The 22212-nt window shown below is 39.9% G+C and overlaps 1 protein-coding gene across 5 annotated transcripts in view; it reads left to right on the top strand.

Moving 5' to 3' along the window:
* The first annotated feature begins 5072 nt into the window (after positions 1-5072).
* The window catches only part of Bicd1 (BICD cargo adaptor 1), a 138286-nt gene continuing 121146 nt past the window's right edge, over positions 5073-22212 (top strand). For all 5 annotated transcript variants that reach the window (XR_012911545.1, XM_075982197.1, XM_075982199.1 and 2 more), the window contains exon 1: positions 5073-5991. Coding sequence is in view for 4 of the 5 variants with exons in the window: in XM_075982197.1 (XP_075838312.1) it covers positions 5779-5991 (213 nt within the window). In the remaining variant the exon portion in view is untranslated. The remainder of the gene's footprint in view (positions 5992-22212) is intronic.

Raw genomic sequence — 22212 nt, 5'->3', positions numbered from 1 at the left:
CAAATACATATGTGTATTTTGGGACAGTTTATGTCAACCATGGCTTCTCTACACTGAATGCTAAAAGTCTCCCAGCTGTGGCAATCAAATTTACGTTTAGAAATTGTCAGGTATTGCCTTCAGGAATAGGGAGGTAAGGGTAAGTTACCCCTGTTAAAAAAACAAAAACAAAAGTAAAAGTGACAAATGCTAATTTTTGGTGACACACTTCCTCCAACAACACCACATCTGATCTCACAAGGCCACACCTCCCCATGTTGGTAGTCCCTATGGGGCCATTTTCATTCAAACTACCACATCCCACTCCCTGGTCCTCATAGGCTCATAGCTATATCATAATACAAAATGCATTTAGTCCAACTTCAAAAGTCTCATAGTCTCTAACAGTCTCAAAGTTGTTTAAAAACCTGAAATTCAAAGTCTCTTCTGAGACTCATGGCAGTCTCTTAACTGTGCCCTATAAAAGCAAAAGCAAAAGCAAATCACAAACTTCCAACATACAATGTCACAGGATATACATTACCATTCCAAAAGTGAGGGAAGGGAACTTAAAAAAGAAATACTGGACCAAAGCAAGACCTAAAAACCAGCTGGGCAAATTCTAAACTCTGTTCAGCTTTGTTGACTGCAATACACTTCTTTTTCTTGGGCTGGTTCCACTCCCAGTTAGCAGCTTTCCTTGGTAGTTTTCCCACTCTGGTATCTTTAACATCTTGGATTCTCCAAGGCAATCCAGCCGTCACAGGTCATGCAATGACCTCTTTACTAGGCCTCCATTCAAATACATCCCTGACATATGCATTCCTTACACGTGGAGGCAATTTCCACAACTCGTTTCTTTTCTCCTTAACTCTAAAGCCAGAATCACGTGGCCAAAGATGCCAAGTTTTGCTGCTTGTTGGAGTTGGAACATGGCCAATGGAATTAATCCAAAATTCTTTTTTCTTTTTAAGATTATTTATTATGTATGCAGTGTTCTGCCTTCAGGCCAGAAGAGAGCACCAGGTCTCATTACAGATGGTTGTGAGCCACCATGTGGTTGCTGGGAATTGAACTCAGGACCTCTGGAAGAGCAATCAGTGTTCTTAACCTCTGAGCTACCTCTCCAGCCCTCCAAAATTCTTCATTTCAGCTACAGACAAACTTTTCAGACTAGGAGAAAAAAGCAGCCACTTCCTTCAGCAAAATATCATAAGAATGAGCTCTAGGCAACATAAAAAAATACTTCTCCTCTGAAACCTCTGTGGTGGCACTCTAAGTTCATCAAATCACTCTCAGCATCACTGTCTTCCATGTTCCTATAGTATGGCCTGTTTAGCAGCACTTAACATATTCCATTGCTTTTCTAATCTACACTCCCCAGGACCATATTCTTTTCAATCAAAAGCATGGTCAGGCCTAATACAGCTATATCCCAGTTTCTGGTACCAATTTCTGTTTTGAGATGTCCTCAGCCAATGGAATTAATCCAAAACTCTTCACGTTAGACTCAGGCAGACTTTTGGACAAGGTAAAAAAGCAGTCACATTCATCACCAAAATAGCCCAAGAATGATCTCTATGCTACATATTAATATTCTTCACTTCTGTAACTTTTTGAGCAATGGCCCCAAGTTCATCAAATCACACTCGGTGCCACTGTCTTCCATGCTCTTACCAGTATGGCCCATTAAGCAGCACTTAAAGCAGTCAACTACTTTTCTAATCCATAGTCCTATGTTCCAGATCCCTTCAAACAAAAGCATGATCAGGCCTATCACAATACCCCACTCCTGGTGCCAACTTCCGTCTTAGAGTTTCTATGATTGTGAAGAAACACCATGACTCTGGCAACTCTTACAAAGGACAACATTTAATTGGGTGGCTTACAGCTCAGAGTTTCAGTCCATAATCATCATGGTGGGACATGGCAGGGTGTAGTCAGACATGGTGCTGGAGAGGTAGCTAAGAGTTCTCCATCTTATGCAGGCAACAGGAAGTAATCTCACTGGATGTGGCATGGGCATATATGAGACCTCAAAGCCTACCTCTATAGTGACACACTTCCTCCAACAAGACCACACCCACTCCAACAAAGCCATACTCCTAATAGTGCCAGTCCCTTTGGGACTGTAGTCTCTCAAACCACTATAAGTTTACTACAGAAGAAAAAAATCAATGAGATAGAAGATTGTCTTCTGAGAAAATAAATGAGCATGAGAATTTTAAATTGTCAATAGTGGTAGTACATGCCTATAATCACTGCCTCAGCTTGGGCTACACAGTCTTTTCCAGGTCAACCTGGGCAAAATTCTGCTTCAAAAAACAACAACAAAAAAAAGATGGGGGCTAGAGAGATGGTTCAGCAATTAAGAGTATTTTATGTTTTTGCAGAAGATCTGGGTTTGGTTACTAGTACCCACATGCTGGCTTACCATCATCCTGAACTCTAGTTTTAGGGTATTCATCACCTTATGACTTCTGCTGGCACCAGGCACACATGTAGTGCACATACATAATGCAGTCAGAAGATCTATATACATAAAAATCTTTAAATATAAATCAGTGTAACACATGGCTTCAGCATGGCATAGAAATCCAATTCTGACAAAAGTTCCTTCACTGAAAACTGCTGAGAAAGGCTTGCCACTGAAACTGGACCTGATAGAAGAATTTTGTACATGTAGACACATACAAGACTCTCTTTATCTTCTCTGTGGCCAACATAAGGAACAGAAAACTGAAGGACATCTGAAATGCTTAGAATCACAGCCAGATTTTCTTTGGCAAAATCATGGTGATGATTATGGGTTTATGTTGAATAAGTGCTACCAAGTCAGCAAGAAGTTGAGGGGTGGAATTGGTCTCATCATTGACTCCACCAAGGAGGAGATGAATGAGTGGTTCAAAAAGTATATGGAAATAGAGTTTGCCTGAGATGGGAACAAAGTAACTTTTACTGTGGGCCTGGATCCAATGTGGCTAGAGCAGCATCCCCTCCCCTCCACAAAGTCATAGCTGAGGCAGCTGGGCCCGACCATTGCCCTTAAGAGGGATGTGTTAACCCCGCATCTAACTAAAAGACCCCAGGACAGTCCCCTGTCCCAATGTTTACTGGGTATGAGATGTCTTAATTCAAAGTGGCCATCAAATGTAGGATGTATAGTCAGAAAATTTCCAGTGGATAAACCATTACCTGCCACAGAATTCACTTGAGTCTAAAGAAGATCCCAAAGAGGAGGATCATAGTTGACTTGGGGACTCAGGACTGAAGTCTTCCCATTTATTCTGTTTTCACTGAACCATTCAGGGCTGCTGCCACCCCTATGTAGGGAATAGTTATTTACTTCGCTGCATATGAAGAGAAGAGAGGATGATGGGAAATGACTGTGCTTCTATAAAGAATAAAATTTTGTTTGTAGGGTGTCTCTGTACAGCAAGAGGAAAAATAGAGGATTTTTGATGATATGTAGAAGACAAAATAAACAAGATGAAGAAATGTAATTCTGCATGTATAAATTTATCACACTGTACTCCATAAATATATACAAGTATTACATGTTAACAAAAAAGAAGAAATAAAAAGAAAAAACAAACAAAAAAAACCCAATCCTAACTTAAACTGAGTCCTTGGATAATATAGTACCCTCCTCGTAGGAGGGTGGTAAGGATGTGTCTATGGCTAAGAAACAGTCCAGCAACCATAGAGAATGTGTGGGCCACTGATTTTGGAGACACAACCATCTTTCAGCACCAATAAGCTGGAGATAGTGTTTTCTACACCAGAGTTATTAGGATGTATGTAAAACACTTTGAAGCGTGCATGACCCACAATTTCAAAAACTTTTTTTCTTATTCACATGGTGTATTTTTGATTAGTAGAATATCCTAAATACCTACAAAAAGAAATTAAAGATTTGTTCCCTTTACTGAAGAATCCACATAGTGAAACCTTTCTAGGATTATCTCGAAGAAATACAGTACCCAGAAAACTGGTCCTCAACTGTCTTAATGTCGCGATCCTTTAATCCAGTTCTTTATGTTGTGGTGGCCCCAAGTCATAAAATTATTTTTGATGCTACTTCATAACTGTAATTTTTCTACTGTAAATGAATCGTAATTTAAATATTTGATATGAGGATATCTGAAAAGCGACCCCTGTGAAAGGGTCGGCGACTCACAGGTTGAGAACCGCTAGCCTAGAGGCTTGATGAACTCAAGCAGGTGCTGTGTAGCGATTCCCTCCCAGATAAAATAGTTCATTTTAACAGAAGCTCAAGACACAGGAAAAGAGAAGTAAAACACTGCATCCTCGGAGGCTCTTAAACTCAGGAAGTAAACAACTCAAAGGCTTTGGGAGATTCCTGAAACTGACCAGATTCACTCCCTCCCCAAGCTGGCTGAGAGACGGTTCAGACAGACTTAGTTATCCAGAAGAGATACGGATCACCCGAGTTATCTGAAAGAGACAATGTTCAACCTGTTGAGCTTTCTGCAAGCTGTGCAGTGTTGTCCACGTTTTCTTCTATGAGCTGTCAACACTGCTGGGGTGGGCTTTGGTGATGTAGCTATTTTTCAGTCATTTCTGCTCCTGTAAATAACCCAAATTTCTGTAAATATAATTCCAATAAAATCCATTGGTTCACCAAGTTGGATTTTGGTGGTAGCCTTACTTTGGCCTCTGGGGGTGAGTAGATATTTGTTTACATCCCCACCCGCACCAGAAATAGTGTTACATCACAGCAGGCTACAGTGGTAGACAAAGCTTCTGGGCTGAACTAAGTGCACAGAAGCTTGGGCTGGGTTAAGCAGTCCTTAGTGATGTTTGTACTGAGGTGAGAGGACAGTAAAGTTCTTTGGCAGAGTGTTAGGTTGATTAGACCAAATTAGAAAGAGACAAAGGAGGAAGGGCTCCTAAAATAAATCTATCAAGCTTCGGAAAAACACGTCCCTTTAGGTACTGAGAGCTGAGAGCCCACGGCACAAACTCTGTTTGTTTCTTTGGGCCCACTGCACTCCGGGGAACTCCGAATTCCTACCCCAGCAAAGTCAGCCTGATGCAGGCTTTCTCAGTGCTCTGCTCTCTCAGGCTCCACCCTTCCCAACTGGTCCCTCTTCAGCTGCCCTGCCTTCCTCAGCCTAGCACCTTTCCTCAGCTGTGCCCCCACTCCCTAGTGCACCTCCTTCACCTCCTCAGCCTCTACTTCTCCTCAAGCCACCCCTTTCTCTTCAGCCGGTTTCCCTCTCCTCTGCCCTCATCCGTCCTTAGTCTCCCATCCTTCCTCAGCTAGTTCTGGGTTCCTCTTCCCTCACATCTCCTCAGCGGTCCTCTCTGCGAGACGCACACGGGCTTTGGATTTGCTCCTCCCCTTCCCCACCTCCCCGCCTCCTGCGTGGCCGGGAGGGAGCCGGCCAGCTAGAGTCCGCATCCGTGTGCACTGGTTGCGGCAGGGCCCAGTGAGCAGGTGGAGCTCAGCCTCCCGCGGAGCATTGGGCGGTGGACCGCAGTGTCGAGGCCCGAGACATGGCGGCCACGCGCCTCTGAGGCCGCAGAGCCAGAGCCTGACGATGCAGCTTGGCTGCTGACTGCCCGGGCGCGTGGCCCCGAGGATCCTCGCTGCGGTCATCACTCTGCAGTCTTCATGGTGTATTCCTCCTCAGCGCTTCCGGCCGTGTAGCAGCCGCTGCCGGCCGGGCCTCGGGGCACTCTGCCTATTCATCAGGCACTTTGCGTCTTCACCTCCATTCCCATTTGCTTTCCTTCCCCCTTCTGCTTCACATCTGTCTCCGCCACCCCGCTATGGCCGCAGAAGAGGTGCTGCAAACGGTAGACCACTATAAGACTGAAATAGAGAGGCTGACCAAGGAGCTCTCAGAGACCACCCACGAGAAGATCCAGGCTGCTGAGTATGGACTGGTGGTGCTGGAGGAGAAACTGACTCTCAAGCAACAGTATGACGAGCTGGAGGCCGAGTATGACGGCCTCAAACAAGAGCTGGAGCAGCTCAAAGAGGTGAGCTGTCTGTCTCCTATCCCCCTTTCCCGGTCTGACATTTCTCAGCGCCAAGCATTATTGTAGAGGAGTCAGAAGGGATATGGCCAGAAGGACTTCATCTTAGAGCCCTTTGTTGATAAAAGAATATTGAAAGAGTCTATTGTTTTCATCAATAGAAAAATTGCCCAAGAAATGAATGCATAAGCTGGAATGGGAAAATCCTTAGCTTGTGGGGGGTGGGGGTAGGGAGAGTCACAAGAGTCTTCAAGTATCAGCGCTGGCAGTTAACACTGAACTGGGTTGAAATGTGTAAATCAAACTTCTAAAACTGCTGTTATTTAAACCCAGTTATCAATGACCGTTGCATAATCCATCCAACTGACGAGGAGTTTTGTGTCTGAGAACCTACAATTTCAGGACTGTAGAATTTGGTACCTCAGCTGTCTGCTGAGTAACTGCTTCTTGGTGAAATAAGGTCTAGTTATTAGGACTCACCACCCCAGCATGATGCTGGCTTTAGTTCTTATTTATCCTGGGCAAAACAACTTTGCGAGGTGGTTTTGCTGCCCTTAATTTCACCTCTGAGCCAGGCTGAGCTATGCTTACGTTTTATGGAAGGTATATCGAGACTGAGAAAAATTAAACTCACCTCCAAATGGTGTGAAAGAAGGGTATATGTAAAATATATGAATATCCGTGCCTTCTCTGTCAAATATGGCCTTTCAAGTTGAAATGGCTGAATTTATAAAATTCAGAATATCACCAATGTTCTGTGAATAACATTTTTCTATTTTTATGTTTTTCTTCTTTTAAATACTAATGTACTGAAAGAAAATAGTGACTATGTATTTATGTCCAACCAAGCACTCATAAGGATTATCCGTATTATTTAAGGCACTGGGAATAGCAAGTAATCAAATATAAATGTTAATGCACATATACACTGCTTACCTGTGTGACAATTCTTTATTTTTAGGTGCATACTAATATTTTTAATGTTAGGTATATCGTAATACAGACGCAGAAATAATTTTCATATAATTTGTTTATTTTAGGGAAAGAGAAGGTCCTGTTTTGTGTTGTTACAATTAAAATACATGAGTTGACATTCTAATCAATTTGTCTTCTAAATCATAAATAATACAGATTTATACCTTCAATTATGCTATTTTATTCAGCTGCTTAGATACCAAAAAAGATGTAAATAGATATGGTTGAAAAATCATAGATGAAAATATAATTTTTGTATATCAGGCTATAAATTCTAGTTCATGCTTTTCTTGCCATATTTATATTTGGTTTAAATGGTATCTGTATTTACTTATATTTTCTAAATTAAATTATGTCTTAGACTTACATGTTTAAATGTAGTGGTACTAAACCTTGGATAGTCAGGAAACAGATGATTATTGTAATTCTCAGAGATGTTTCCATAATGTCTTATTTATCAACTGCACTTTTCCAAGGTGGAGAAATGTAAACAAATGTTAAGTCATCACTTTCTTGGTAGAAGAGGTGGACGTGCGTGATGATGTAAAATATGGTTGTTAGTAGGCCTTTCTTCTTTAGTTAAAAAACACTTTTAAGGCTATTTCTGTGTTGAATGTACTCAACATAGTATACCTTAATATGGTTGTCTTTTGTCTATAGTAGACAAAGAATTCTTAAGGGAATAAATTTGTTTATTTATTCATTTGAAGACGATAGATAAAATTGCATGTATTTATCACATATAATATTGTGTTTTGCGGTATACATGTTATGACTTAATCGAGCTAATATATTACTTCATGTAATTATTGTTTTTTGTGATAACCCAACACCCATTCTATATTTTTAAAAAGTGAATATATTGGCAGTATAGTCATCATGCTGCACAGTGAATTTCTTAAACTCATTCTCCTGTCTAACCGTAAAAACGCATTTTTTTACCAACATCTTTCTTTTAAGCAATCAACACCTCTGATAACTATCATTTACTTCTCTGATTCCTTATATGAATGAGATAATGAAATATTTGTTCTTCTGTGCCTTGCTTATTTAATTTAATATAATTAAGTCTTTAAAATAGAACTTAGCATATAGGTATAAGAATAAATATTTTATAAAAATCAATTTGTATTAGAAGTCACACGTTTACCAAGTGTTTGGAAGTCAGTATTGCTTAGTGTCAGATAAAGACTGAGAAAATTGAAGAGCGTAAGAAGTGACCACCTATATTAGTCTCATTGACAGTAAAGAGAAAAAAGGGAAAATGTTTTATAAGATTAAAGAAGTTTCTTAGCATACGGTAATACAAATACCAACTGTATTTATTAAAATAAAATTTTAGGGAATACAATTATAAATTTATCAAATGACACTCATTTTCATTGTATTTTGATTAACATTTGGCATAAAGAAAACAATGAAGATTCTTAGTAAGCAGGATTATAGCTATATAAAACTATATTTGAGATAGTAAAATAATTGTTATTGATAATAAGACTTGTTTTTATCGTTTAAATATGTTTTATTTTAGTTGAGAGCATTACTTAAATGAACCAAGTCAGTCTTAAATACAAATACAAAAACAAACAAACAAAAATAATTGTGCAAACCAAGATATTCTGATGATGATGTCATATAGGAGCCTTTTAGTGGGTGTGTGTGTGTAGGTCAGAGGACATCCAAATATTACTCCTTAGACAACTTGTTTTTTGAGACAGTATCTCTCATTGGCCTGAAACTCACCAAGTATGCTAGGTTGGCTGGTCAATGAACCCTAGGGAACCACCTATATTTGCCTCCCCACTGCTGAGGTTACAAGTGTTAGGTGTTCCTCTTTTAATTAATTGATCAATTATTATTATTTTTTATTTTCTCTTATTTTTCTTACCAATCTCAGTTTTCACTCCCTCCATTCCTCCCACTCCCTCTATCCTCCTCCATCTCCCCCATTCACTCCTCAGAGAGGGTAAGGATTCCCATGGCGAGTCTACAAAGTCTAGCACATTGGTTTGAGGCAGGACCAAGGCCCTCCCCTCCTATAACTAGGAGAATGGGTTCCAAAAAGCAAGTACAAGCAGTAGGGATAAATCCTGTCTCTGTCAGTGGCCCCACAGTCTGCCCCAGCCATACAACAGTCACCACATTCAGAAGGCCTAGTTTGGTCCTATGCTGGTTCTTGCCCTTCCCCTTCCCCCTATCCTTTCCCCCACTGTTAGGCTAGAGTAGGTGAGCTCCCATTAGCTCAGGTAAGCTGTTTCAGTGGGTATCTCCATCGTGGTCTTGATTCTTTCCAAGCTAGGGTTTTTTTTTTTTTTTCTTCCTGAGACAGGCTTTCCCTGTAGCTTTGGAGTCAGCTGGAACTAGCTCTTGTAGACCAGGCTGGCCTCGAACTCACCAACCTCTGCCTACCTCTACCTCCCTCCCGCTGGGATTAAAGGCACCACCATGGCCTGGCTCATCAGATTTAGGTCCCAATGCTTATACAGTAGGTATTTTACCAACTAAGCTGTTTCTCAACCCTGGAAACGATTGTTTTAAAACATTCTCTCTGGGGAAGGAGCAAGATGGCTCAGAAGGGAAGGGCTTTTGTTTGTATATGAGTTTGATTACTCTCCCTTCACTCTGCTTCTACATGGTGGAGGAAGAGAGCCCACTCTTGCAAGCTGTCTTCTTATCTCCACATGAATGCGAAACACACACACACACACACACACACACACACACACACACGATGTAATAAATTTTTTTTGAGTGCACGCACTGATTATTCAAAAGGAATTTTTGTTCATTATCAGTAAAATATAGCAAACAATATTGCTGTGCTGTTAAAATGGCTTAGTGGATAAAGGCATGTTCACCAACCCTGAGGACCCACATGGTGGAACTTCCTGCAAGTTGTCCTCTGATCTCTACACACATGTACATATGTACACACACATAATGAATAAATAAATAAATAAAATAATATTAATGCATTATGACTTTGGAAAGCCAAGCATTAAAAACATCCTTGACTTATTTCTGGAATCTTTAAACAAATATGGTTCATTGAAAAGTACCTGGGATGGGAATGTCAACAGAAAAGTACAGTATTAAGTCCAAATGGGGCAGTAGTAAATTTTGGTTGAGCAAAGGGGCTCAGTTTTTGCAGACTATCTTCCTTTCCAGGCTAGGTGCTGGTGTGACGATAATGCAAGGAAGCAACACACACATGCACACACAGAAAAGAAAAAAAAACTCTACTAATATAAATGTACATTCTCGAAATTACTTACAAGTAGCCTAAAAAACAATCACTTTCAATTAAATCTCTTTTTCGACACAGGTGCTCAAATATGCAGCAACTCTTTTTATTTCAACTCAAGATTTCATCTTTGGAAAAGCTAATTTCTCAAATTTCATTTAGACAAGATTTTATATTTTATTATCATGTTTTGTAAACATGTATACAATCATAGTTTTGAAGACTTTCACCTCCAAATTTCTTGATTATGTTTTTTTACCCTAATATACCTTAAATACATGCTGTATTTCAAGTTAGAGAATATAGTAATTGCTTGAGTGTTGAAATATGTGATAAAAGTCTTTCTCACACATTAAGTTGTGATTTTGGAGGAGATGGAATGTTAAAGGATAGAGAGCCTTGCTATTAGAGCAGTTTATGATTTAGCCAGTGTTTTGGAGGCAGAGACAGATGGATCTCTATGAGTTTGAGGTCAGTCTGGCCTACATAGCAAGTTCCAGAACAGCCAGGGCTACATAGAGAGACCCTGACTCAGAAACATAACAAAACAAATCAGCCCCCCCCCCAACAAAACAGTACTATAACAAAACCAGTTGATTATGTTAAAGGAGAAGATACGTGAAGTCATGTTCAGAAGATACAACAGGGAAAAGTCAGTAGCCACATGTCATAGGGATGGGGAGCCATTCAAAGTAAACAAAATAGTATTTAAGTATGTATGCTGTCTTACACCTTATCTCATTTAATCTCCACAGTAATTTAGAAGCTCCTTGCTAATTTTTACAAATAGAAAATAATAGAAAAAACAAAGCATTGATCTGTATAAAGCTCTGTTTAAGGTTAAATGCATTGCATATCTTGTTTCTAATTCTTTAACAATGCTTGTAGTGTACAAGACAGATACTACTCACATTGGATCACATTAGACAGATTAACTAGTTTAGAAAGAAACCTACTTTCTTGGAAGGTAAAAAGTGTGGGCTAGAGCCGTGCATGCAATTTAGAGGGTTGTTGTAGTAGTTATAGAAGGTGTATTGAGACAGTACAGTGAGGCAGACAGTGGTAGAGGGATTCACTTTATAAATTGACATGACTGCTCCATGGTATTGAGAAGGCTTTATTGTAGGTATGAAAGAGAGGACAGTAGAACCATCTGGAAGAGTCAAGCAGACTGGACATGGCCAGGACTATCTGAGATGAGAGAGAGAGAGAGAGAGAGAGAGAGAGAGAGAGAGAGAGAGAGAGAGAGAGAGAGAACGAACAGCAGGGCATAGAGGATCCAGACAGCATAGTGAGATTGGCAGTAACAATAGCCCAGGATAATGAGAATAGCTGGGTCATAAGAAGAGTGAGTACCTGGGAGCAGGAAAAGATCAGGAGACTGGTGTGGGGACATTTGAAATACATAGTCAGTACTTGTGAGTAGGGACTGAGGGAGCCTAGAGGTTAGCATGGACCTTGATTATGGTGACAGGTGCCATATGTCCCTTTTGCCAGAGGTAAAGAAAATGACTCCTTTTGGTAGACTGAATGGGTTTCACAGTCTCCTGAGGGATGTTGGCTTTTATCTAACCCAGAAATCCTCCTGTAATTCAGATTGAGCTCATTTCTATTTATTTGGTCTGCTGTTTGGAGTTGGGGTAATTGCAGTTTCCTTTGGACCTGACACACAACTAAGAGCTATTTAGGAGGTAGGAGTAATGCAATGTTGACTTTAGCAAGAGAGCAGAGGAGAATATTAAGGATGAATGGAAGTTGGTTCCATTTACAAAGCAAGGTACTGTGGGGAATGCAGTTTTAGAGGGTCGAGTTTCAACACACATTTCATGAGTTTTATTAATTCATGTTATTTTGTGAGTGGGTATTAGCTGTGTAACAAATTTAGTTATTCAACACTCAACTGAATGAGTTGTGTATTTGGTTGTCATTTAATTTAAATCTAATATCTAGGATATGGAATACATGAACAATTTAATAGTGTTTTGCTAGTTATATACATTTTGAATTAGAAGAAATTTAAATAAGACATATGTGCAAAAAATCTGACTAGGCTTAGTGAAACCATCATCCTAACTGAAAACTACTCCTCATTGCCCTCTTAAGGCTTTGAGGGGTAGGAACAACAAAATTGATCACCACTGACCGATTCTTGGAATTCATCAATGTGTTGATTTTGATACAAAGTCTCATGTAATCTAAGGTGGGTTAGACCTATGTAACTGAAGCTGGCTTTGTATATTTTATCCTCTTCTCTCTACCTCCAAAATGCTGGGAACACAACCTGTCCTTAGGTGCATTAGTACTCTTAATGTACTTTTTCCTTTTTGATCATAAGAGTTTGATTTTTTTTTTAAGAGCTGCAATGGCAATGGTTTAGATAAAAGCAAATACAACTTTGTTGGCTCCTTCTTGTCAATTTGACTGAGGTCACCTACAAAGAGGGAGCCTTAGTTGAGGAATTGCCTCATCAGATTGCCCTCTGGGCATTTTTGTGGGACATTTTGTTTTCTTTTTGGTTGGAGATTGATGTGGGAGGGCCCAGCTCACTGTTGGTGGTTATCCCTCCTGTATAGGTGGCCCCGGTTTGTATAGGAAAGGAGGCTGAGCAAACCAGTAAGCAGCATTCCTCCATGGTCTCTGCTTCAGTTACTGTCTCCCAGTTTTCTCCTTGGCTTCCTTGGATGATGAATTGTAGCCTGTAAGCCAAGTAAGCCATTTCTTCCCCAAATTGCTTTTGGTTATGGTGTTTATCACAGCAATAAAAAGTATACTAGCTTAACATTGTAGTACATTTTCTTTTACGTGTTCTCCCTTCTTATTGTCTTGCTCCTTTGGTAAATTTTCTTTTGTATTTATTTTAAATGTCTTTGAATATATGATTCTATCTGTAGGATTTTGTTTTGTTCTTTGTTTTTCTGAAATCAAGCGTAAAGAATATAGTACTAATTAGGAAAGACTGATAAGGTGGCTTAAATCCTGTCCTGATAGTTTGGATGGTGGTGAGAGAGGAAAGAAGTGCAGTTGTGTATGGAAGAAACTGGGGGGATTTGTTGGATGACCCCATAGTAGCCCTGTGTGTTGACATCAAGAGACTAGATGGATGGTTTTGTAGGTGAATTATTGGCGACTTTGCTTCTTTATCTCTTCGGCCGGTGATAGGAGTATGTGCATCAGCATAATGCCTGGCTGTTTTCCACAGCTGGAGAAGCCAGTTCTGCAGTGTGACCATATCCTGCTCACTCTGGATCTTGGTGTGAAGCCAGGATGATTCAGGCAGTTGGGCATTAGTACATTACCCCTTATTTGTTCTCTGGCAGTTTAGTTTTGAGGTAGACAACTGGGATCTTAACAGGCACTTCAGATCTAGTACAGCATCTTATAGGAGACAGGGAGAAGAGAGAAGAAAAGATGAATATTTTAGCAAGTGTCTTAATGAAAGAACGACTATTGGTATTTTTTCTTTCTGGGATCTAATTACTTTATAAAATCCAGGTGATTGAAAAATTTCAAAATATTTACCAGCATTAAATTTCTGACCTGCTGTTTTAAGAGCTATCCAGTTTGCTTATTTGTCTGCCTAAACTTTCTTTTTCAAATTCATTTCACTTTTTCCAAAATATGAAAAATCTCACTTATTTGCATTTACTTTCACCCAGACGTCTTGGATTTCTTCTCAACTGTATTCTAATTTTCTTCCTGTCCATTTCAGCTCTGTACATTCAGTTCTGGCCATGATATTGCACTGTTTGATCATTTGTACTCTTTCTCTCACCATTGTTTTTCCTAAAGTAAGAAATATCTCTTATATCAACACCTGGCCCATACACATTGCCCTCTCAACTCAATTTACTTTTCTAATCTTCCCTATTTTATTTTGGAACTGATTCATGGAATTTGTTATCATTGAAACACTTGCACCTGGCTTCATAGAAGGAAGCATTTAGTTGGCGACTTGTTCATAGTTTCAGAATGTTGGTCCATGATCATCATGTTGGGGAACATGTTGGTTGGCAGGGAGGCATAGCACTAGTGCAGTAAATAGGGGTTTGCATGCTCATCCATGGAGAGAGAGAGAGAGAGAGAGAGAGAGAGAGAGAGAGAGAGAGAGAGAGAGGGACTGGATCTAGGCTGGGCTTTTGAAACTTCAAAGCCTCTTCCCCACCAATGACACAGTTCCTACAATAAAGCCACATTTTCTAATCCTTCCCAAACAGTTCTACTAGCTGGTGAAAAATGCATTCAAACACATGAGCCTATGAGGAGGGGGGTCATTTTCATTCAAACCACCACAGGCCTCAAAACCATAATTAGATTTTTAGAGAATAGTCATAGTAAGTTATTTCAGAAAAACACAATGAAAGCAAAAGCAAATTTAGACAGATAATGTTTTAGTTACTGCTACCAATTCCAATTTTAAAAAAATGTGATGCTAATGTGACTCAGAAATTTGAAAAATGGGTATAAAAGAAGTGCTCTGATTAGATAGGTTATTACATAAAACGAAATGACAGTTTGTTCATTCATTCCTGCAATAACATTTAATATATTTAGTGTCTCTGCTCTGTGGGAGTTATAGATCTGGGTGTTGAAGATACAGTATAGAACAGTGAGAAAGCTCTGTGTTCATGGAGCTTGTGCTCTCTGTGTGAAGAAAGATGTCTTAGTTTGGGTTTTTATTGCTGTAAAGAGACACCACGACCATGGAAATGCTTATAAATGAAAACATTTAATTGGAGTGATTTGCTTACAGTTTCAGAGTGTCAGTCCATTATCATGGTAGGAGCAATGTGGCATGCAGGCAGATGTGGTGCAGGAGAAGTAGAGGGGGTCCTACATCTTGCAGGCAACAGGAAGCTGACTGAAAATCACGCTGAAGGAAGCTTGAGCAAGAGACCTCAAAGCCCTCCCTCATGGTGACACAATTCTGTAAGACCACACCTCCTAATTGTACATGAAATTTTCTATCCCACCCCATCCCACAGCTGTTCATTCCCAAAAAACACACAGAGTCTTATAGTCATTATAAATTGTTTGGCCTATTGTTCAGGCTTATTAGTAACTACCTCTTACAACATAAATTAACCCATAATTCTTGTTTATGTTTAACCACATGACTTGGTACCTTTTCACAGTAAGGCATTCTTATCTTGCTTCCTCTTCTTCTTGTTGGTGACTGCCTCTCTGCCTTCCCTCATCCCGGAATTCTCTTAATCTGGTCACCTACCTAGCTACTGGCCAATCACAATTTTATTAAAATAATACGAGGGACAAATCGTTACAGTGTACAAGAGCATTGTCCCACAGCACCTAATAGTGCCACTCCTTTTGGGGGCCATTTTCTTTCAGACTACCACAAAAGACAATAATAAAAATGAACAAGAAAAATAGATAATATGTTAAATGGTCCTTAATGTTGTAGAGAAATAACAAAACAAGAAGATGGCAGGTATAGTGGGCAAGGTTATTATGCCAGAGAAAGCTTCATTGAAAAAAATGGCAAGGGAGTACATGATGGAGCTAGGGGTAAAAAGTAGATGATGCCAGAAAGGGAATCAGTGTCAAATTATGTAGCAGTGTTTTATGATACTGTGATTTTGACTTTTGTTCTGAGTGAGACAGAGAACTTTTAGAAAATTTGGCCAGAGTTTTATTGTTCTGCACATTCTTATTTGCCCTAGTGGGACTATATATATTTAAGAAAGATTATAAACTCTTCTGAGAAACAAAGGATTTGGACTTTTTTGGTTTCTTTTCTTCCCTTCTCCTTTTCTCTCTTTTTCCCTCCCTTCCTCCTTCCCTCCCTCTCTCCCTTCCTTTCTTCTTTCCTTTCTTCCTTTTTTCTCTTTTTCTTTCTTATCTTTTTTTTTTTGAAACAGAAGTCTCATTGTGTTGCTTATGTTAGTCTTGAACCACTAAGCTTAAGTAATCCTCTTGCCTCAGCTTCCCAAGTAGCTGGGTTATAGTCATTTCCTAAGTGCAGGCTATCACGCTTGACTTAAAAATGAGTTTTAATAAAGCCAGTAGTCCATGAAGTATGCTCTTTCTCGTCTTCATCCACAATGCAACTGTTTATTAAGTATTTATGATATTGCATTGAATTAGACTTGGAAAACTGGATAAAGTTTTAAAATAGCAAGTTATTTTTAAAAAAGAGTTTGTTTTTAAAATACTCACTTTACTAGGTTAAACCAACTGACTAGAAAGCCATTATGCTGACTTATCTGGTTCCTTGTACCTAAATTTGCACCCAGTCTCTGCCCTTTTATTCTGAATAATAAAACCCTAGGCTAGTGAAGGGTTCAAAGTCAGTCTCAGCATTTATCACTGGTTGATTGATATAACTGGAATTCTAGAATGCTGGCCATTCATTCTTTCACTCTTTCATCTGCCTGTTAAGTATTTTGAGAGTATAGCTCTATGTTAAGCATTTTTCTATGTATAAGAAAATAAAGTCTTGGAGCTAGAGAGATGGCTCATCAGTTAAAAGTACTTGCTGCTCTTGTGGAGAGCCTGGGCTTGTTTTCCTACACCCACATGGCAACTCACAATTGCCTGTAACTCTAGTTCATAGGAATCTGATACCGTCTGACATCTGCAGGCTCCTGCATGCACATGGTATACACACACACACACACACACACACACACACACACACACACACACAATATTCTTTTCAAAGAGAAAACAAGGTCTTTATTTTTAAGTTATTTATTGCTGGTAGCTACACAGAGAGAAAAAAACCCTGATAATAACATTCACAGGAAAGATCATGGAACTTTTTTATCTCAGCAAACTGTATTTGAATTCCTTTAGTAGCTCTGTGATTCCAAAGTAATACTTCAAACTCTGTGACCTATCCCATCCTCAAATGTAAGGAAGATAGTGACTGGGTGGTAGAGAAAAAATCATGTGAAGCACCCGATAAATGATGAATATGATGATATAATAATAATAATTCATGGTAAGGTAATAGAATAATTGGGCTTGAAAGGATAGAGGTCAACCCAGAGGAATCAGAGAAACGGTTTTAAGGCAGCTTTGAAGAGCGAGTAGGGATTTTTCTGAGAGAAGAGTGCGCTCTTCCAGGAACAGGAAATAGCCTACAAAGGAAGAGAGCCTGGGGCAATTGCACCTTGTCACCATCTGTACTGTTGCAGGGGACAGTGGATTAAAAATGGAGTGAGAGATGAGACATGGCCAACGGTAAAGGCCCCTTCAGTCAGTTCTTGCTAGCTAATGCCTCATCATAGCTGATTTATAAGGAAGTTGGCCACAGGAAGGCTCCCTTAGTGGTAGCAGATCTGGGGACAACAGCAGAAGAATCTCCCCGGTGGTAGTTTGAATGTTAACTGGCTACCATAATCTCATAGGGAGTGGCACTAATAGGAGGTGTGGCCTTGTTTGTTGGAGTAGGTATAGTATTGTTGGAGGAAGTGTGTCTCTGTGGAGACAGGCTTTGGGGTCTCATATATGCTTGATACTGCCCATCGTCTCTGTCCACTTCCTGTTGTCTGTACGAGGTAGGACTTTCAGCTACTTCTTCAGCAGTCACACCGTGATGATAATGGACTGAACCTCTGAATTGTGAGTGAGCCATTCCAATTAAATGTTTTCCATTATAAGAGTTGCTGTGATCATGGTGTCTCTTCACAGCAATAGAAACCCTAATTAAGACATCCCCCTAAGAAGGATTCTGGACATAGCTGCTACACTAATTCTTCTGATGTATTTTAGTTTTATATATATATCAGGAGCTCCTGTAAATTAGAAAGTGGCAGCTACTGCCTCACTCTTGTGATGGTGTATTAGGGCATTTTGAATTTTTCATTACTTCTTTGTGATAAGTAAATGTGAACATTTTATAATGTAAAACTAACTTCTGTGTCTGTGGATATACAGCTCAGCAGCAGTGCTTGCCTAGCATATGTGAGACCCTGGGTTCTATTCTCAGTATAGCAAGAAGCAAACCAAACCAAAACAAAGAAGTTAAAGCAATGCCATTGCAAAAATGGCAACTTGACATAGGAAAGAGCAACCAGAAATAATGGTTACTTGAAGATTAAAGAAATCTCCTTAATCTTAAATAAGAAAAATTATTCTAGATATTTGTTCATTCCACCCTTGGTGACTAACCATTATATCCTAGATACTGTTAGGTATTGTGGGAACATTATTTCTTGACTTTGGAAAGTTGATTAAACAAATTATTTGATCCTGTGGAAGAGCAGTTCATACCCTTAACTGCTGAGCTGTCTCTCCAGCCTCCCCGGAGAGTTGATTTTTGACAGAGGAACAAAAGTAACAAAAGAGTAGGCAATAAATAATTTTGTATAGGGATGTGCACTAAAAACAAAGGAAAGCAGGATTATGGAGTATCTAGTAGAAGCTAGTAGAGGAGGTAACACTAGAAATGAGAGTCAGTCAAAACTTTCTTGAGGAATGACATTTAAGGTGAGTCTGAGGTGATGAGAATTAACAAGCCAAAAAGAAATTGTCCTGGACTGAAAGTACCAGTGAATGTAGAACTCATTAGTGGGAACAGGTTTTGTATTTGTGAACATAGCACAGCTTTATTAGCATTTGAGATGCAATGTAACCATATTTTGTTTGTGATCTAACAAATAAAGCTTGCCTGAAGGTCAAAGAAGCAGAGCAGTCAACCACTGGAGAGTTCTTACCTCTACAAATGCTCAGACTGAATAGGCAAGATCCTGTTTCTACAAATTCTCAGACTGAATGCCCAGAATGCATTTCAGACTGAATCCTCAGACTGCATCTGAGCTCTTGTCTCTTCCTGCCTTATATTCCTCTCTCCATCCAGCCATATCACTCCTGTCTCCACCTCCCTAGTGCTGGGATTAAAGACACGTGATCCCAAGTGCTGGGATCACCTTTGTGTGAGTTCTGTTTTTCTTTTTCTTTCTTTCTTTTTCTTTTGAAAATACACTGTTTTATTTTATTTTTTTTTTATTGATAAAAGAAGAGTAAAGAAAAAAAAAACAAATTTCCACCTCCTCCCAGCCTCCCCTTTCCCTCCCCCTCCTCTCACTCTTCTCCCCCTCCTCCCACTCTTCTCCCCCTCCTCCCACCCCTCTCCCCTTCCCCCCACTCCTCTCTCCCTCCCTCTCCAGTCCAAAGAGCAGTCAGGGTTCCCTGCCCTGTGGTAAGTCCTAGGTCCTTCCCCCTCCGTCCATATCTAGGAAGGTGAACATCCAAACTGGCTAGGCTCCCACCAAGCCAGCAGATTGCGTAGGATCAAAACTGCGTGCCATTGTCCTTGGCGTCTCATCAGCCCTCATTGTTCGTCATGATCAGAGAGTTCAGATTTATCCCATGCTTTTTTTGGTAATAGTCCAGCTGGCCTTGGTGAGCTCCCAGTAGATCAGCTCCACTGTCTCAGTGGGTGGGTGCACCCCTCGTGGTCCCGACTTCTTTGCTCATGTTCTCCCTCCTTCTGCTCCTCATTGGGACCTTGGGAGCTCAGTCCAGTGCTCCAGTGTGGGTCTCTGTCTCTATCTCCATCCATCGCCAGATGAAAGTTCTAAGATGATATGCAAGATATTCGTCAGTATTGCGCTAGGATGGGGTCATTTCAGGTTCCCTATCCTCAGCTGCCCAAGGAACTAACTGGGGACCTCAGCTTGGGCACCTGGGAGCCCCTCTAGGGTCAATTCTCCTGCCCACCCTAAAGTGGGTCCCTTAACTAAGAATTGTGGTTCCGTGCTCCCCTATCCAACCTTCCTTTATCCCGATCCTCCTATTTCCCCAAGTCCCCCCTCCTTCCCTTCTACCTTTTCTCTCCCCATCTCCCCTTACCCCCTTCCCACCCCACCCCCAAGATCCCACTTTTCTCCCCGGCAATTTTGTCTACTTCCCTTATCCAAGAGGATAACGATATGTTTTTCCTTGTGTTCACCTTCTTACTTAGCTTCTTTAGGTTCGCCAATTGTAGATTCTGTGACCCCTATTTATGGCTAGAAACCAATTATGAGTGAGTACATCCCATGTTCTTCTTTTTGGGTCTGGGATACCTCACTCAGGATAGTGTTTTCTATTTCCATCCATTTGCATGCAAAATTCGAGAAGTCATTGTTTTTTACCGCAGCGTAGTACTCTAGTGTGTATATATTCCATACTTTCTTCATCCATTCTTCCATTGAAGGACATCTAGGTTGTTTCCAGGTTCTGGCTATTACAAATAATACTGCTATAAGTCCAGAATGGCCTTGAACTCAGAGATCCGTCTGCCTCTGTCTCCTGAGTGCAGGGATTAAAGATGCGTGCCACCATTCTCTGGCCTCTGTGGCTTACTAGTGACTTAGCTCTGTACTCTCATCTTCAGGGAAGCTTTATTTGTTAGATACAAACAAATTATCACTAGAATGCAATGATTCTTTATAGTATAGAATTGAACTGTACATTTTGATTCTCTGTGGGATGGTTATGTATCCCGAGTTTGATACTTTGTTTTTAAAAGGAATTTAAAAATGAGTCTTCCAAAACACATAATTAGAAAGGGTTCATCAATTTCATAGAAAAATAAGCATCCACCATACAAGACTGTACCTATCAACATTTCATCATGATTAGAGGAGGAGCTCATAAGCAAGCCCCCATCCATGTCTCAGGAGTTATAGGCAGTTAATGGGTACTGAGGCAGGGGAAGTCTTATTCCTCAGTGGCGTAGTCACTGATAAATTGCCCTTGTTCAAATAAATAGTTTCCTACCCATGCGCAGGTAGGTATTCAAACACATACACGTACACCACATGAGTGTAGGAAAGTAAGGAGACTTGCTGGGAAGAAGGCCTTTGATGGGAAGGGAAATAAGAGAGGATAATGGGAGGAGACTATGATCCGTACATTCTATATGTGTGTGTGTGTGTGTGTGTGTGTGTGTATGTATGATCTTGTGAAAGAATGAGTTTAAGAAAGCATCATTATATAGTTTTAGTATCTCTCATGAAATTTATTGACTACCTTTCATGAAATACTTTGAGTGTGAAACAATAGTTTTTGTTCCTATCACAAAGCCCAAATGTTGTCGTTGTTCTTTCTATAAAGTCAAACAAACTAACCAGGCATATTCTTTTAACATTCTCTGAAAATAGCCCCATCCTGATACTAAAGTGGATGTCAGAATTTTTTTTTAAGACAAAAGGTTATTGTTTATAGGATGTAATGGGTACACTCTAGATTAGGAATATGCAGACTAGAATATAAATATATCCCGAAGCTAGAGTTAAAGTAAAATATGAACTAATAGAAACAACACTTTAAAGTTGGGTGTGGTGGTATGTGCCTTTAATTCTAGCAGAGGTAGGTGGAGCTCAGTGAGCTCAAGGCCAACCTAGTTTACCTACTGAGTTCCAGGACAGCAAGGGCTACGTAGAGAGACCTTGTCTCAGAAACAAACAAAATGACAAGACAAAACAAACACAGGAATAAAATAACACTTTACTCTTTCTTTCCTGTGAAAAGATTTTAATGACTTGCTTGCATTGCTAGATCCTGTGGTAATCTTCGGAGGCTAAGGGACAGATATTTTGGTCTGGGTAAGAACTCGATGTTTTGTTTTCATTAGCAGAAACATTGATTATTAATGTCTTATAAATATTGGCTTATTGATTCTGGAATATTATGTTCTGGTGTCCTCATCCTGGGACCAATGGGTTGTGGATTTAAGGATAGGGGACTGAATATGAAGAAGAGCCATCCATAGAGATTTAAAAGCAAGAGTGAGTTAGAAGCTGCATGATCAGAACCTTCCCTGTTAGCAGAAGCCAAAATGCCACTTGTTAGAGAGTGAAGGAAGTGAGTCAGAAACTTGAGAAATTTTGGGAAAGATGTTGTCTAAATTACTTTTAGCACTATGACTGTCATTAAGTGCATTTATTTCCTTTATAACTTAGAATAAATTTCTGATAACAACATGTGCATCAATTTTATAGTTTGCCATTAAACTTCACAAGTGAAGTATCACAGTAATAAATGGCTGCTCCAGC

The sequence above is a fragment of the Microtus pennsylvanicus genome, chromosome 8 (assembly GCF_037038515.1).
Source record: "Microtus pennsylvanicus isolate mMicPen1 chromosome 8, mMicPen1.hap1, whole genome shotgun sequence".
Taxonomy (NCBI): Eukaryota; Metazoa; Chordata; class Mammalia; order Rodentia; family Cricetidae; genus Microtus; species Microtus pennsylvanicus.
This window is presented reverse-complemented; position numbering and strand designations above follow the sequence as displayed.